Genomic DNA, 17,491 nt, shown 5'->3' on the forward strand with positions numbered 1-17,491 from the left:
ATGACTAGCTTACTATCACTCAGAGAAAAACTAAATCGCCATGGTGGAACAGAACCAAACACAAAATAGACGAATAAACCAAGAACTCGATACTTTTTATCACAAACCGAACGGAATTAAACGGCAAAGAATACCGCAGTGACAGTGACTTTTGACGATCATGACTAAAACACCACACGAGTACATACGGGTAACATACGACTAACATACGAGTAACATACGGAACAAACGGATACATACGAATACATACGACTAACATACGAGTAACATACGGGTAACATACGGATACATACGAATACATACCAGTAAAAAAATACGAATACGATTAAAATTCATACGAGTAAATTTGTATGCAAAGTGACGACAACTTAAGTAAAATGTAACATGAGAGAGCAAGAGATAATTGATATTTACTCGTCATGCATTACTTCCCCGACTAAGGAAAGATTTCGTTACAAGAGCAAAGATCCCTGATATTAAACTGGTGGCCTGGGGTCATGCCACTGGTAGTTACACCTACATAACGATTCCTTTCTTAACTGTGTCATTTGTAAATCAGTATTACGCTCTTCAATCTGTTCAGTGCACAGCAAAGACTGAACGCGTGAAGACCATCCACTGCGCGATAGGCCAATCAGTTTGCGCACATCGGATTACCTGGCATGACACCAGGCCACCGGTTTAATATCAAAGATCTGTGCTCTTGTAACGCCATCTTTTCTTAGTCGGGTAAGTAATGCGTGACGAGAAAATATCAAATATCTTTTGCTCTCTCATGTTATATTTTACTTAAGCTGTCATTACTTTTCACAAAAATTTACTTGCATGAATTTTAATCGTATTTTTTTACCCGTATGTATTCGTATGTATTCGTATGTACCCGTATGTTACTTGTATGCTGGTCGTATGTTAGTCGTATGTATTCGTATGTATCCGTATGTTCCGTATCTTACTCGTATGTTACCCGTATGCACTCGTGTGATGTTTAAGTCATAATCGCTTTTGACAATATTTTCATGACAAAAATAGAAAAAGGGTATCATCACTCAGAGCACAACTAAATCACTACTTTGGCATATTGACGACGTTTTCTGTCTGTGGAGCAGGACCAAAGACAGACAGAAGAAGTTGTCAGACGACCAAACAGCTACATTCTGTCAAGAGACTATTTTACACTGATTCTGTAAATGTACCACGATACAATCACTATTCACGGCTGAAATATCACATAAAAATGTACGAAAGCGAGAGGCTTAACAGGAAATCGATCCTTCACGTCCAAACGCATTACAAAGAGACGAAGACCTTCGAATACTTGAATTTTTATTGGGGTCATTCATCAGGCGCGAAGAAAGGATTCGTAAGAGGAGAATCGCTACGCCTTCTCTGAATAAATTCGTTCGATAAAAACTCATGATGTTTCAAAATATTCATAAAGAATGTGGGACTTCAAGATGACATTTAAGAGAAACGTATCTCTGAATTTGTCTCGCAGCAAATGAAAGGTTACTCAAAAACCATACATGGGATTAGCCTAGAGATCGATTGTAAACGTTCCCCCGTCCGTCGGTCACCCAAGACTGTGAGGAGCTCTCTATTTGACTTTCCACCGAAATACTGTGTAGCAGGGCTTCTGCAAACTCTATGCTCGTTTACTTGCCAAATTCCAAGCACGTACTTTGCCTATTCCATGATTTTGAATTGATCTGGTCGGCCATGTAATACGGCGGCTTTTCGTCGCGTAGGACGATCTTTATTCGATGGCTTCCTTACAGCGAACGCGTAATGAAACGTCAAAAATAAGTAGTTAATAGATGTTAGTCACATGAAGAAACCATATGAAGGTATAAAAAAGCCGGCTCTCGATTAAGATTCATTCGAATAGTGTTACACACACGGTAGGTTTTCTTTTTCTGCAATACAGAAAATACTGAGAAAGGCCACCACTCTCGCAATGCATCCTTGTTGAGCGTGGCCCTTTAAGAGTGTTCTTCAGGTCTGAGGCTTAGATCCTCGACCACCAGCAGAGCCGTCAGGTGCTCTACAACTTGAGCTAACTAGGCAGCGAGTAGAGTGTTGACAACAACCAAATTAAACATACGTAAAGGGCCTTTGACACGATCTTTTTTTTTTTCCGTTTTCCAGTTGGTAGCTGTATTTAAAATTTGAAATAATCGACCTAGCACCTTGCGAGTTCTCCTTGACCATTTTTCTGCGCATTGAAAGTACGATTTGGCGGCCCAAAAGGGTTCACGTTTGGCTTCGCGGCCAAAAGGATCACGTTGTATAGCTGTGAGGTGGAAAACTGTAAAGACACGTCGGCAGTTATGTTTGAGGAAGGGGAAATCAAGAATGGGACGAACGTATTAAGTGCTCGTAAAATAGATTATATACACCGGGTAATTCTACAAATTACTTTTCAAATGATGTATACCGAAAACAAAGCTATTTCCATATTCGCTTGCCACAAGATCTATCACTACTGCACTTAGTGCAGTTTGGCAATTTTCAATAAAATTTTTACAGAAATAAGTAAACGCCAAGAACTCTAAAAGCACAATTCATTGTTCTTGTGAAGGTGGAATGTTTTTCTTTAATGCGCTTCAAACTTCAGTTGCCTCCCCACTTCTTCTTTCTTACTTATTTTTTTAAAATGGTCAGCATTTTTTTTTGTTTATGTCAATCTGCTTCAGCTCTCAGTTTGTTTGTTTGTCAGGTTTTTCTTTTTCTTTTTTAGCTCCTTTTGGTAATTTTGGTAATAGATGTAAGGTGACTATTTTTCTAGCATGCTCGTGAAGAGATTTTTTGAAATTCCAATTTTCACTATTCGCCATGTGACTGTTAAGCAGTCTGCATACTGTGGCATCTACTTCGTTGGGCTGAAATGCGATCAGATTAAAGGATCACATACACACTAGCTTCAAACATTTCATTTCCGTGCATGTGTGTTGTGTTAATTGCAAACAATTAGCAGACGTGAAACGTCAATCAGTGATAACTATAGCTGATTTCTGTTTAGAGAGTTAGTTTGTTTCCTGGGTAAAATAGCTGATTAATTAGTTCTAACATGACATAACCTTCGTTGTTCTTTCGGGATTAAAAGACTGACAAATGCCCTTTGCATGGTTTTCATTTCACACATTGATAATTAGTCAGAAAGGTTTAAGTTACTGGTTTTTCTGCTCTGTAATATAGTGTGTGGTTTTTTAACCTTATATCATATTTAACATGTAATCTATTAATAACCATTGACGGTAAGTGGACATGTGTAGCAGACACGTATGAAAGACCTTCTCCTAATTGAGGACTGAAAAGTCACTTTTTACATTGCCATTGTGCAAATACAGGTGTCGAGTAATCACTCGCTAATCAAACCACTGATGACGCAGTCAACCAATCAAAACATAGGTTCAGTCTACTTTGGACAATTACCACAAGCCTCCCATGAAAATTCACAAAAACTTCGTTTTGGTTTCATTACTAGAACTCTTGGGTTGTTCTGCTGGTTAAAGCTGGCTGCCACAGTGTTCAGTTTTATTCCATTCTTTTCTTTTTCAGCATAATGCTTTTTCTTGGTCTGAATGATACAATACTTATTGATTCTTAATGACTACCACATATCACATATTATTAAAAACTGGATCATTGGATAATGCAATTTTAAGACTTTTTTATTGGCTTAGCCATTATGGTATATTAGCCAATATACCATAATCTACAAATATGGTATGCGTAAGCGTCAGCACAAAAATCAAAAGGGAGCTAAAAAATTTAATAAAATTTAATAATTTAATTTTACGTTTTTAATAAAACAATTATTCCACTCGCGCTTGTTGGATATGAGGTGATTATAGCCAGCTCGGCGCACGCGCCTCGTTGGCTATCTATCATCTCATATCCAACGCGCGCTCGAAGAATAATTGTGAATTAACTGTGTGGTCTAGTTAATGAGTGGTGTTTTTTATACTTAAATCACTCTTTTTGGAGAAGCCAAGAGAGCTTAAATGTGTGGTATGTGCCTTAAGGACAGACACCGTCCGTAACACTGTTTTGGTAATGAACAGTTACTGTGCTTAAACCTTTAAGGTTTTCAAACGGCGATAACCAGGAGAGTTAATCCATCGGAAGTGTTAATATGAACACACCTGCACATTGTCATGGAATACTTAAATATCTACAGGTATACAATGCTCAGTTTGATGCAGATTGGTGCTTTCAATGTCTACATGCCGTTTGTACCACGCTTTCATTTTTTCTTTTGGTTACTTATTGAAACTTTTTACCATATCAAGATATGTACCCAGCTGTAGCGCTCATTAATCGCTGAAATCTTATACACGTCATTGTGTAACTCTTAAAGCTGAAGTTTTTAACATCAAAGTTAAAATATCTAAACACTTTCACGACATACATTGAAAGGAATGCAGCGGCGCTTTTGTTCTTCCTTTGCAGTATTGCTTTAAACCTTCAGTTATCTCGAAGGAGAATTGTTATTATTTTTTTTTTCACCAAACCTTAGCAAAATTAGATACAAGGTGAAAAATAAAGTAAAAGATATAAAATTTTCAAGGAAAGAAAAAACCAAAATACAAAATTACACCATTTAAATTAAGTCACCTTGTACATAGGAAAGAGTATAATTGCTGGGCAGCGAGCGTAGCGAGCGAGCAGCATCACAATCGGGATTGGAAAAGAATATAGGGAATGCGAATTCTCAAACTCATCACTTTTTATCAGAATGCATTGCAGCTTTTAACCATCTGAGACTCGGATTTTTTTCCTATCAAATTGTTGTTTCACGGTTTCATCTTCACATGACCACCTAACTATTAGCGTTGATAGAGGTAAGACAGAAAGGTAAGAAAGGGCGCCAAGTTGTAATTTCAGAGAGCTCCACTATCGCTACCTGCCCTGTCAACATTTTCAGGCGTCATTTATCAGAGGTTGAAAAGCGTCCAGTTGGGGCAGGCCGTTATGTCTTTAGGGCCTTGTACAAGTTTAAATTAGGTCACTGACTAGTATCTGTTAACAAGCGGCTAAGTTACTCATGTATAAGAGATTACTTCAAATCTTGCTTTAGGGATATTGTTCCAGATATTTCTCTATTCAGCACACCTTCCGTAAGAGCCAGTGGTGCTTCTGCTGCAGCTAATGCTGGTGTTCCCGACAGACTCTTTCAGAGGCACGGGTGCTGGACATCTGTTTCCGCTAAAAATGGCTATATTAATGATAGTTTGAGTTCACGTTTGTCAGTGTTAAAAAAGTTAGGTATTTAGTTCTGTAGCGTTTACTTTTGACTTCCTATTCCCTTTCTTTGGCTCTAGTAGAATGCTTATACTACAAGGCTGGCTACCTCATCCTAAATAAACTTTCACATTGAATATCTCGCCTGAGTGTAGTCAGAATTCTATCCCACCAAGAACAGATATCTTGGATCATGACATAGTGCGGTTTACACTCCGTGTAAGCCCCGCAATAAGGGTAACTTTTGAGATGCCATTTCCCCATCTTCATGAGGTTTGACAAAGCCATATGAGTTTGTCTTACAGAAGGCAATATATTTCCTCTATGCGCGCATTAGAAAAGACTAGACTTTAGTTTAGAACTAGGACAGTGTCTGGAGAAAGATTTATACGCACGGTCCATTGAAATCCAACAGCAATAATAAAAAAAAGAAGAATTGTTTTGAACTGAATACCTTTGCAAAGGTTGTTTTCTAAGAGATATTTAGACGCTCAATGCAAGTACTGTACACGCAGATGAAAATCTTAAGGATCTTGATCTGAGATGAAGCATGGTTTTGATCTCAGATCAAACACTTGAATTTTGATGAGCATTTTTAATAACTGATATATCGTTAACAACAATTCCAAATTGACCTAAATATTATTTCATGAACGGTCTTCGGTGGATTTCGCTCCCCCAACTTCCTGGCCACCTCCATCACAAACTTGCTAACCTGGTAATTCTAGCTTACTGCATCTATTTCTTCAAAGCTGGTAGAAAGCTGTACGATCTTTAGTAAATCATAGTCTTTAAGGGGTGCTTCTGAATCGAAAACGGGAGCTATAACCGACTGAGAAATTTGCCATTCGCCAAAAATTTTTACCGCCCAATTTTCCTTACATATGGTAAGCGAGAGAATAGCTTTTCGACTGACACGCGTTCCTCGTGAATCGTTTTTGGCTCCCTAAATCTTGTCGCTCCGTCTTCACTCGTGGTCGCACATCAACCACACCAAAACAATTAATCTTGCATGCATGTTAACGTAGTGTTACGGAAAATGGCAAAATTGTATCGCTGCATAAATTCTTGTTCTTTCAATTGGGGAGGACAATGGAAAAAAATGTATCATTGCATATTTTTTCATTGTTTCATTTGAGAAGTCATCTAAAAAACTCGTGCTTCGTGTTTCATTAGGAGTTCCAAATACCTCGAGAAAATGTGTTTCGCGGTGTTTAAAACTCGTGATGAAACACTCGCAGTCAGTTTTGATATATTGCCTGATAGACTTTCACTAAAAATAGCACTCTTAAATGGACCTGCTGGCTTCCTGCGCACGAAAATACCTCTGAGTATCTACAAACAAACAATCCTCCCAATGATCTATTATGGATGCATCGTATGGCATGAAAGTAACAAGTCCCTCTCAGATAAACTCGAACGACTTCAAAACCAAACCAGGAGGGTTATTATGAGGGCCAACAGAACCACCTACATACAATATATGAGGAACACTCTAGGGCTGGTAACACTGTATAATAGGAGACGATGATTCCTCAGGTTTGTTTTCATTTTTAAGATTGTGAACAACCAAAACTTCCCTAAGCAACTAGAGGGTTACCTAACCAACAGGGCTGAGCTCCAAAACAGAAATCTAAGGAACCATGGCACCCTCGACGTACCACAATCTAAGACATCTTTAGGAAGAAAAACCTTCCGTAGTGCTTCGTTTTGGTTTCATTACAAAAACTACTTGGCTGTTCTGCTGGGTATACGTAAAGCTGGCTGCCACACTGTCTGGTTTCATTTTATCCAGTTTTTTCAGCATAATGCTTTCTTAATGCTTTAATGAATACCACATATGTACGTGGCGTTTGTAGTGCTGACTGTCGATCAATAGGTTGGGTTCGGTGGTGAACGACAGAAACAGGATAACCACGTTTTCCGAAAAACTGGCACATTGATTCTGATTGTCTCTCGTGTTATTACATGGCGGTAGCGGTAGTTTTTTTTTCGCCGTAATTCGTTTAAGTCGTCGACTTAAACGAGTTATACAAGTTAAACTGTTTACGGCATGAGTGGTAACGAAAGTTCAGGTGGTAGCTCATGTCTTTGGCCTCAATCGTCAATGTTTCATCAGATCCCGCCGCCTCAACCTCTTGCTTTCAAACTCATTAGAGAAGACGCCAAGAATTCGAAGCTTTGGAGAAAATACAACAGCTATTTCGTTATTTCTATGCTAAATCGAGAGAACCCGAAATACCATTTGACAATGTTAACCACACGATCGGAAATGATGCTTTGAAAGTTATCAAAACATTTAGTTACACTGAAACCGGGGACTCGAATGATTGGCGCGTGGTAATGGATAAAATGGAGAAGCATTGTATTGGCGAGGTCAACAAAATTTATGAGCGATGATGATTTAATAGGAGGGATAAACTCTCTACATGAGTCGATAAATATTTTATTTTGCTGAATAAAAAACGTTAGCTAATACTTGTAACATTCTGTGACTGTTTACTTGACAGTTTGACCCGTGACCGTCCTGTTCTCGGAATTAAAAACGAGCAGACTTTGAAGATAGTTTTAAGGATAAGAGATATGACGTAGAATCGCTCTATTGATGTATGCCGCAGCGAAGAAGTTAGGGCGTTGCAAATGAGGTCACCATCGGAATTGAACCGGTAGACAGCATTAATCAGGTGAGATCAAAGGAGAAGAAGCCTCGTCTTCCGACGCTAGATGGACGTTCCGAGAATTTCGTGCACATTTTTTGGCTGCAATCATGCCCCAATAAGTCTTTACTAAATTTCTCTTTAGGTTTTTTTGAAATTGAGCCAACGGTCGTTGCGGATTTGTGGGCAACTTTGATATTGAATTGATTTAAAGTCCTTGGAATTATTTTTATGTAATTCTTGGAAGATATTGCAGGGTAACAAAACCTCTATTGGTTTGAGACTGATGTGTAGACCCAGTGGTGCTATGCCAGCTTCTAATAAATTTTCCGGTGTAACCATTGATCTTCAGGGCGTGATTTACCTGTAGACGCTAGCTTTTATAGTTCCATCGAGATTGCTGGTTGTCTTGATGTCCAGAAATGCGATGGATCCGACAAGACAAACTACAGAGACCTCTTTACAACCGCTCAGACAACCGCCTCGAAGATCAAACAGATAGATGGGTTGTCAACATATCTAGCAAACCTTTGAGTGACTTAGATGAAAAAAGCGTTGAGCCATGGTTTCAAGTTTGCGATTACACCGAAGTCTGTTCCTGTTGCAAAAGTCATATCATCGGTCGAGTCAGGTATAGACATCTACCACCCGAGTCAGCAAATTTCATTTAAGCCCCGACTACTTCGATCCTGAAAAACAGCAAACCCTCGCGCCATCGCAACATGACAAAAGATGAACTCGAAACCTCAAAACGGTTATCAAAGGATACATCAGTTACCATCTTACCAGCGGATAAAGGTCGTGCTGTTGTCGTCGTGGTGGACAGCAGCGACTACCAACAAAAAATCACTGGCTTGTTACAAGATCAGAACACTTACACGAAGATTTCAGATCGACGCAGGAACCCCGCTCCTGGCGCAGAGAAATCCTTAAACACCTTTCTCAAACAAGTTAAAGGTCTAACATCAACCCATGACCCTGGCGTGCAGCAACTCGATGACAAACTTTATTACACACTCCGAAGCAGTGATGCCACACCAGCTACCCTCCATGGACTACCAAAAATACACAAACTGGAGGTTCCGTTACGACCCATCACCAGCTCTATCAACTGTCCTTCTTACCAGGTGTCTAAACATCTAGCTTCTATCCTGAACCCTCTACAAAACAACAAGTACACTGCTACGAGCAGCGGCGACTTTGTGAAAAACGTCTCGGTTTGTAACATCACCCTGCAGGAAATTATGGTATCTGTCGATGTGGCATCCCTCTTCACATCTATACCACCAACTTTGGCGCTCGAGGTGACTAAGAACAGACTTGAAGCTGATCCGACCACCTCGGAAAGAACAAGCATGTCTGTTGACAGCATCATGAATTTGCTCGAATTAGTACTTGGTAACTACTCTATCGTTGATGGCACTTTCTACAAACAAATATTTGGCTACCCAATGGGCTCACCTGTGAGCACAATTTTGGAAAATTTGGTTATGGAACACGTCGAAGAGAGAGCTTTAGTCACCGCACTCCACCCTCCTAAGTGGCGGTATAGATATGTTGACGATAGCCATGTCTGCATCGCTCGTGAACATCTTATAGAGTTCCCCTCCCACCTTAACTCAATAAATCAACTCATGAAATTTACAGTGGAAGAAGAAAAAGACGGATCCATCGCATTTCTGGACACCATGACAACCAGGAATCCCGATGGAATTATAAAAACTAGCGTCTACAGGAAAACCACACACAGAGTCCTAAAGTGTGACGTCACGTTGCCATGACAGCATTTTTTTCTGGTCTAAACAGTTTAAACTCATACTTCAAACATGGCGTCTTTATCGATATGCTCACTCGTTTCTTTCTTTTCTGGAGAGCGGAAATCGCTTGATCGCGGAGAAAACCACTTCAAATCCGACCATGTCCAAAGCTTTATTTATTCCAGGGGAGTCATCAAAGGTGAAGTCCAAGCAAGCATGAAAAATAAGGACTACAAAGTCACAGTAAGTTGCCAATTTGGGATCACAACACGTATGTTCAATTCGAAGAACTCCCAACCCCGATTTCACCTCCAATTTAATGTTTATATTGCGGAATATATATTGCAACTTACGTGTCTGTTTCGAATTATCTTTTTATCAGATTTATCTCGATGAAAACCTTGAAATAAAAAACACAGAATGCGAGTGTCCTCGCGGCGAGTTCAAGTGCAGTCACGCGGCAGCCATATTTATTTATGGCATCCATAACCTTAGCAGGACGGACCTGGAATGCCAATGGAAACGAAAGCGAAAGGCAGAAAGCGTACAGTCTGCAAGCCAGATGTTTCCAGCGCCACCGAAGAAGAAGGATTACAGCCCTTTGGCGCGCGATCCTAGCCGAGAAGATCGGATGTGGCTGTACAGCGAACTAAAGCGCTATGGCAAATTTACAGGGACCTGCTGGATCTTGAGTCCCGAACCACAACCTGCTACCCCTCTCCCGATCAAGACGATTGAGGATATCATTTACTCAGAAGGTTTCCTTATGGCATCTACGAAGGAAAAACAATTAGAGTACTTGATTGAGAATGCCAAAGTAGAGGAGAGAACCATAAATGTTGTGAGCACCCTCACGGCTGGCCAGCGAAACAGCCCTGCATGGCACCAAGCTCGTAGAGGCCGCCTGACTGCCAGTAATTTTGGCTCCGTCCTCCAGGCAAAAAGAGTTACACCGTCTCTTATCAAGCGACTACTTGGGGAATACAACTTGAGTGGAGTTAAAGCAATTGCACAACCGCCGCCTGGTTAGCTCAATTGGGAGAGCGCCGGACTGCCGTGCGGGAGGTCGAGAGTTCAATACCGGCCGGACCAACACTCAGGGTCTTAAAATTAACTGAGAAGAATATGCTTCCTTTCTTTAACATCTAGAAATGGTAAGATATTCTAGTCTTCTCGGATAGGGACGAATAAATGGAGGTCCCGTCTCCTGCAGGGTTAGGGGCAGGAGACGTTAATTTCCCACGCACGAGATTACTGTGTGATGGATGTCCTCCCCTGGGGTGGGATGGGTGGGTTTCCACATTTGCATTTAAACGAGCTATAGCTCATATGCGATATGTGGTTAAAATAAAATTACTTACTTACTTACTTATTACTTACATGGGGACAGGACAATGAGACTGAGGCCCTGAAATCCTTCACCAACATCACAAACTTTACACCTGTACAGACCGGCCTTTGGCTACACGAGTCGGGAGTTCTGGGTGCTTCCCCTGATGGACTTGTGGGAGACGACTCGGTGATTGAGTGTAAGTGCCCCTACACACATCGAAATGCGACAATCAAGGAAGCTTGTGGGCACAAAGACTTTTACTTGGAGGAAAAGGAAGGGAATTATACGCTGTCTACCACACATGTTTACTGGCATCAGTGTCAAGGCCAGATGTTCCTGACAAAGCGCAAATTCTGCTACTTTGTTGTATGGACCACAAAGGATAGTGTAGTTATCAAGATTGAACGAGATGAATCTTGGGAGCACAATATTACTATCTTGAGTGATTTTTACTTTCATCAACTATTCCCAAAGATTACCGAGGGAGAACTTTGAAAAGTGGTGCACAGATGCTGGACATAATCAGAGTGGGGGGGGGGGGGGGAAGTGGGAGCTAATGTAAATAGGCAGTAGCTAATGTTAAAAGGTATTTTTTTAAATTTCATACATTAATTTCTTAATATAACATTACATATTCTACACTCAGATAGAGACACAAGATAAAGAACCCACATTTTTCCATCTAGCATAGTAACTTAATAATAAATTACATTCTTCCTGAAAGCAAGCTTAAACAATTTTTTTTTTGCAACCAATGGCTACTGGTAGCTGGTAACACTTATCCTGGTTACTCAACAGGGCCCAGGTACATAAAACTTATGCCACACTTAAGTAGGCTTGCATAGCAATGCAAAGGGAAGGGGAGAGAGCCAAAACAAAATCCATGCAGCACAGGTTATTTTTTCTGACTACCTCTCACCATCCCTTAAGCTAATTGAAGTGTGGCTTTAGTTTTATACACCTGGACTCAGGCTCCCAGCTTCACAGACACAAAAGTAAAACCTTTAAGCCAGCACGACTTTCACACTTGGAACTACTGGACGAAAGAATTCCATACTGGTCACATGCCCCTGACCTGGATTTAGTTGAAATGACAATTTAAGAATGTCACTGGTTTTCATTATAATCTATTTTCACAGAACACATAGTAGTTTGTATTAATGAACATAAAGGAGATGAATATCAGAAAAATGTAAAACTGACCACATCATATTTTTGACCAAAGCTATGTCAATACCATTTGATCTGTTACAGTAGGGCTTCTAGTAATACAAAAATAATATTAAAAACTCATTGTACTATAATTTAGTTGAAAAAAAGTTCTATTCAGTCAAATTCAAAGTCTTCGCAGCCATCCTTGATCAATGGATACTGCAAATTAACAAGAGCTGAGCACAGTTGGCATAGCTTGTCAGCATGGCACCTCAAAAATGCTGGGATGAAGCCAAGGATGCGAAAACTCTTAAGTCTTGCATTTGCACGCTCTACGTGGATGCGACATCGAGCTATTGATTTTGTCGCCCTTGCCTCACTCTCTGTAAACTTTCCATTGTTGAGAAATGGTGGTATGTTCACTGAAACACCTCTTGGAACTACATCGCTGATGAGAAAACCTTTGTCTGCCAGAACAAGATCACCAGCACTCAAATGTTTACAAAACCCAGACTCTTTAACCATGACCTTGTCACTGACTGAGCCAGGAAAAAGATCACTAACATAGGTTATAACTCCATTTGGGGCAACCCCTATAATGACTTTGAAAGAGTTCATTCCCCTGTAGCTGGAATATGTAGCATTCTGCTGGGACATGAGCTTAGGTGCAGCAATTTCAATGTCTGTACAATCAATCACAATGCGGCAACTGCTGTACTCAGTGAAAGAAGATGGCAAACACATCTTGTTCTTTTCTCTAGATGGCACAGTTGTCATGATGTCTTTGAACAGGAGAGAATGCAGAACATGGACAAAAGTTAGTACTATGTTAGCAACAGTTGCAACACTGCATGAAAACAACTGGGCTAAATGTAGATTGGTATAATTTTGTTTCAGTTTCATCAGAGTGATAAATATCTGGTCCTCAAGTGTGATCGCCTCAACCTTCCATCCAGCATAATAGTTTATTTCACCCTTGAATCTTGAAACATATCCCACAACAATATCAAAAACATCCTTAGTGGGTAGACCTGTCTCCATCCGTATCACCTCAGGGCTCAAGCTCTTAGCAGAGTAGTGTGCACTATAGTAACTTGACACTTCCTTGTGTTTAGCAAGTTCTGTTGAAGTCATATCAAGCTCTATTGACAGCAGAGCTTCTTTGGAACTTGTCTTTTCCTCTTGTGAGCATTCAGTGGAACATGGTTCAGAGTTCTCTTTAATCTCTTCAAGCACAGATGCTACAGTTGGTAATTTCGTGGGCTCGGCAGACACTTTCCGTTTTTTCTTGGGGGTAGGTGTACTGGGAGGTGTTGGTCCTGTACCTGGCAGCAAGTCCAAACTATCAAACAGCTTGTGCCTGTTTCTGTCACTGATGGTTGGCATATTTTCTTTTCGCCCATCTTTAAAGTGACAACTGCAAAGTCGCGAATGTTTGCTGGGCTTTCTATCTCCTCTCCTATAACAGAAAAAGACAGAAGCAGTTACTATACTTGCGCTTAAAAAACCCAAAGTTTAGTTGGTCACATGCTTAACCTTGTAGTCTAAGACGTGAATGCGAAGCGAGTATTTCTCTGAGCTTGTTACTTAATACTAGTTAGTGTAAAAGCTTTGATACTCACAACTATCATATAGTTTTTTAGTAACTAAATAATCTTAGATCAAGACTGAAGACAAGGAAAGGCAAAGCCGCGAGAAAACAAATAAGACAAGAAAGAGAAACAGCTAATCGTGAATCAGTTTGAGATAAAAAAAAACAGCTATTTCTAATCGATGGTACACCATCGAAATATATATTTTTCGAAAAATACTCACCTTACAAATGATATCCACTTATCATAGAGTGTTTTATGTTTTTTCTGGTCTGGAAACGAAAAGAATCGGCAGCAGTGGCTTTCAGATGTGTGATTGCAATCTGGATGAAAACACTGGCCCATCGCAAACTTCGTCTCCGTGGCGTTTTGACTCGAATTATTGCTCACCAGGTGCTTTTGTCCGCTTATTATACTCTTCAATAGTAAGGCCAAAGGTTATCTTGATTCTCTTTATCTTATTTCTATTATTGGAGGATAAAATGCGCTATTATAGCTCTTGAAGTGTTCGAGGTCAACGACAATGTGTCACGCTAGGGACGCCATATTGGTTTGTTTAGACCACAGAATTCCGGTGCTATGGAAACGTGACGTAAGCACTTTAGGACTCTATACTGACAAATACCTTCAATTAAACTCTCGCCACCCTTCTCAACACAAACGCTCAGTAGCTAGAACCCTTCTCGACATAGCAAATTTAGAACATCCCTTCTACCGACGCAGACAGATTATCCGAAATACAACACGTGGTCGAAGCCCTGAAGATCAATGGTTACACAGAACAATTTATTAGAAGCTGCCAAAGCACCATTGGGTCTACAAATCAGTCTCAAACCAACAGAGGTTTTGTCACTCTGCCACATCTTCAAGGAATTTCAGAACAAACTGCAAGAACTTTAAATCAATTCAATATTAATGCTGCTCACAAACCGACCGACCACAAACGACCGTTGGCTCCATTCTAAAAAAACCTAAAGACGAATTTAGTAAAGACTTATCGACAGGAGTGATCTATAAAATCAGTTGTAAAGATTGTGAAAAAGTTTATATCGGTCAAAAATCACGTGCCTCAAGATCCAGGATTAGAGAGCACAAGAGAGCGATTTTACGGGATATAGAAATTCTTCATTAACCCAACATTGTATAAAAAACAATCATGATTTTTGACCTTAACGACGTCAAGATCATTGACCGCTTTTCCCAATGGTCGAAAAGATTATTTTTAGAAACGTGGCATTCAATTTGTGAACCGAATACCATTAATGAACACAGTTACATTCTTGACATTTACAAGGCCCTTGGCAATCCCAAGTTACGTTTCTGCGGCTCTTATTAAAGCCCTCATTTTGCTTTCGTAGCCATTTTATTACTGAAGAGGGTTATAGTATTTTAAGCGAAACGTCCTCACATAAAGTTTTTTAGTCAGTGACAACAAAAAAAAATTATTTATTATTATGCCAGACTACAAATATAGTAATTTTCGACCTTCTCTTTCTTAGGTAACGGTTCAATCAAAATAGTGCCTTTCAGTTTGCTCTTTGCATTCTTCTTTCCTCCTTTCTTTGCATAGCTAAGGGACCTTTCACCATTTTCCATCATGCTTGCTTGCTTGCTCGGTTCACTGTGAAATGAGCGAATGAAATCACTTTCTGATGCACGATATCTTATAGAAAAAAAAAAAAGAATAGGATTTTGTTTGATGACTATTGTTTTGGGACAGTCACATATTTATCACTACAGACATCAGTCACGCGCCCTACTTCGAGTCTGATTGCCTGATGTTATTTTTAGCGCACCTATTGTTTTTCTTCTCTTGTTCTAAATTTTGTACCATGTGACTTGATTAAGGCGTTGTGATTGGCTGAGAAATGATGTCTGTTGTTTACCTGTCAAAATATTGTGCTCTCATTGGTTATGCCGTAGTTAGATTACCTCTACAACTGGCGTGTCACTCCCTATTAAAAGGTCGTTGCTGGCGCTATGCAATCACTTGTACAAAATTAATTATGCAGTCCGACTCAATCGACTAAATTACTTTCTACCTGACTTAAAGGAAAAAAATAATCTCATTCCATGTAAAATCATCGTACGGAAAGGAAAATAATAATATGTTTTATCGACGTTGAGTTATAACAAAAGTGATTTAGCTTGATTATTTGAATTCTTTTGTACTGCATCGTACTTTTTTAGCCGTAGTTATTCTGCAGTCTGATATTGTCTCACCGCACCAAAGAAATATTGATGGCTGTATGTCTTTCAAACATAAGCAGACAAATGAATAGAAAACGAAAAAAGTCAAAAGAAAACAGCGATAAAACAGCAAAAGCAGGGATGAACACAAGATTTTCTTGTGAAGAGATCTGAACATCAATTAGAGTGGATGTTAATGTCAGCATTATAAAAAATGAGTTACAAGTTTTCTTCTTTAAGGTCAGCGGAGAACAGACTAGCCCTCTAATAGAATTATAGTTTAGAGGCCGTTGATACCTCAGACTAGATATTCTGTGTGCACTTTTACTGGATTTATTTTGAATTGGCTGCTCTTTTCCTGTAACTTAACTGCTTCTGTGAAGTAGGGTTCAATGGACGCTTTATGAGAAACTAACAAGATCCGATAGTCTATCAGAATGAATAATAAACACCCAAATGAATTCAAAACTTCCCTGGAAAGGTTTTTTAAAAGAAAATGTAATTATTTTGTTTTAAAGGTGAAAGTTTTCTCAATGGTATCTTATTCCACCATCTAGCGTTAGCTCGGAAGAAAACTTTTCTCTAATTTTCTTTAGGGGAGAAGAAGAGAGGTGTGGTTACAAGGTCACACATAGAAGCAGTAAACGAAGAACAGAAAATGTAATCTAAGAGTCGCGGATTTATCCCTGCCGTGGCAAACCCCTCGACCGTATCAAATACACTGTAGCTTGTTTTACGTTCTAAGGAATAACTGGACACCCGTGGCTGCGTGTCTTTTATTCTGGTTTTTAATCATCATCGAGATGATGGAGAACCTATGGAGGAGAACATTGATACGACTCGTTGCCGAGGAATAGTCTTTTGTAAAATTACATATGATCAGTTCTTTTGGAAAAGTACAGTTTCGCTGTTAAGAAATTGTGAGTTCATACTTTCAAAGTAAGCGAGACGCAATAACTTACTTTCTATTAGGTTAAATTAATTATTTAAGGTTAGCAGTCACTCCAAGGAATATTAAACCCCTTTTTTGGATAAATCAATTTTCTTTATAGCGTTCAGTAGCAGTTCAACTTGGATATCCGAATGGGTGTGCCCTGGAAGCGATCCAACAGAAGACATAACTTGAGAAATATCCAACGGTTTATCATTCATTGTGTTGCATTACGAAAGGAAAGAAATTAAATGTTGATTTTAAGCCATTTAACATAATCGTGTAAATATTCAAACTAATAACTATCTGTTTCTGTTGATATTAGCTCTTTGAAAAAGCCCAAAGAAATACTGCTTAATTCATGGTCTTGCCAGCATGGAAGCTAGAAATCATGGTCAGTTGTTTCGAAACTTTACGAATTCAACTTCGGATAGAGAAATAAACACAAAATCGTACGCGCTCCGATTTAAGTAACAGGGTTATCACGAACATAAAGAAATTAGTGAAGAAATACGCAAACAAGCTAAAATGCCATCCCTGAAAATTTCCTAGGAAACAGCAAAATTGAACTACTTGACATTTTTAACATTACCTTGACGGTAGGGTATAATAGTTTGAAAATATCAATAGGCTTG

The 17,491-nt window shown here is 39.4% G+C and overlaps 3 protein-coding genes across 3 annotated transcripts; 2 read left to right on the forward strand and 1 right to left on the reverse strand.

The window, feature by feature from the left end:
- Window positions 1-8,623: 8,623 nt before the first annotated feature.
- LOC148726843 (uncharacterized) lies at window positions 8,624-9,593 on the forward strand. Its single transcript, XM_088726384.1, has 2 exons — window positions 8,624-9,364; window positions 9,549-9,593. Exons 1-2 carry the CDS (start codon window positions 8,624-8,626, stop codon window positions 9,591-9,593), a joined length of 786 nt encoding a protein of 261 aa, XP_088582510.1.
- An 81-nt stretch (window positions 9,594-9,674) lies between these two features.
- LOC148726844 (uncharacterized) lies at window positions 9,675-10,688 on the forward strand. The gene is made up of 2 exons (XM_088726386.1): window positions 9,675-9,901; window positions 10,041-10,688. The coding sequence occupies exons 1-2, from the start codon at window positions 9,728-9,730 to the stop codon at window positions 10,686-10,688; spliced, it is 822 nt and encodes a 273-aa protein (XP_088582512.1). The 5' UTR covers window positions 9,675-9,727.
- An 877-nt stretch (window positions 10,689-11,565) lies between these two features.
- On the reverse strand, window positions 11,566-14,352 carry LOC148726845 (uncharacterized). Its single transcript, XM_088727830.1, has 2 exons — window positions 13,959-14,352; window positions 11,566-13,602 (listed from the first exon to the last, which is right to left on the reverse strand). Exons 1-2 carry the CDS (start codon window positions 14,078-14,080, stop codon window positions 12,318-12,320), a joined length of 1,407 nt encoding a protein of 468 aa, XP_088583956.1. The 5' UTR covers window positions 14,081-14,352; the 3' UTR covers window positions 11,566-12,317.
- Window positions 14,353-17,491: the final 3,139 nt, after the last annotated feature.

This window comes from Stylophora pistillata, chromosome 7 (genome assembly GCF_964205215.1).
Source record: "Stylophora pistillata chromosome 7, jaStyPist1.2, whole genome shotgun sequence".
In the NCBI taxonomy this organism is placed as follows: Eukaryota; Metazoa; Cnidaria; class Anthozoa; order Scleractinia; family Pocilloporidae; genus Stylophora; species Stylophora pistillata.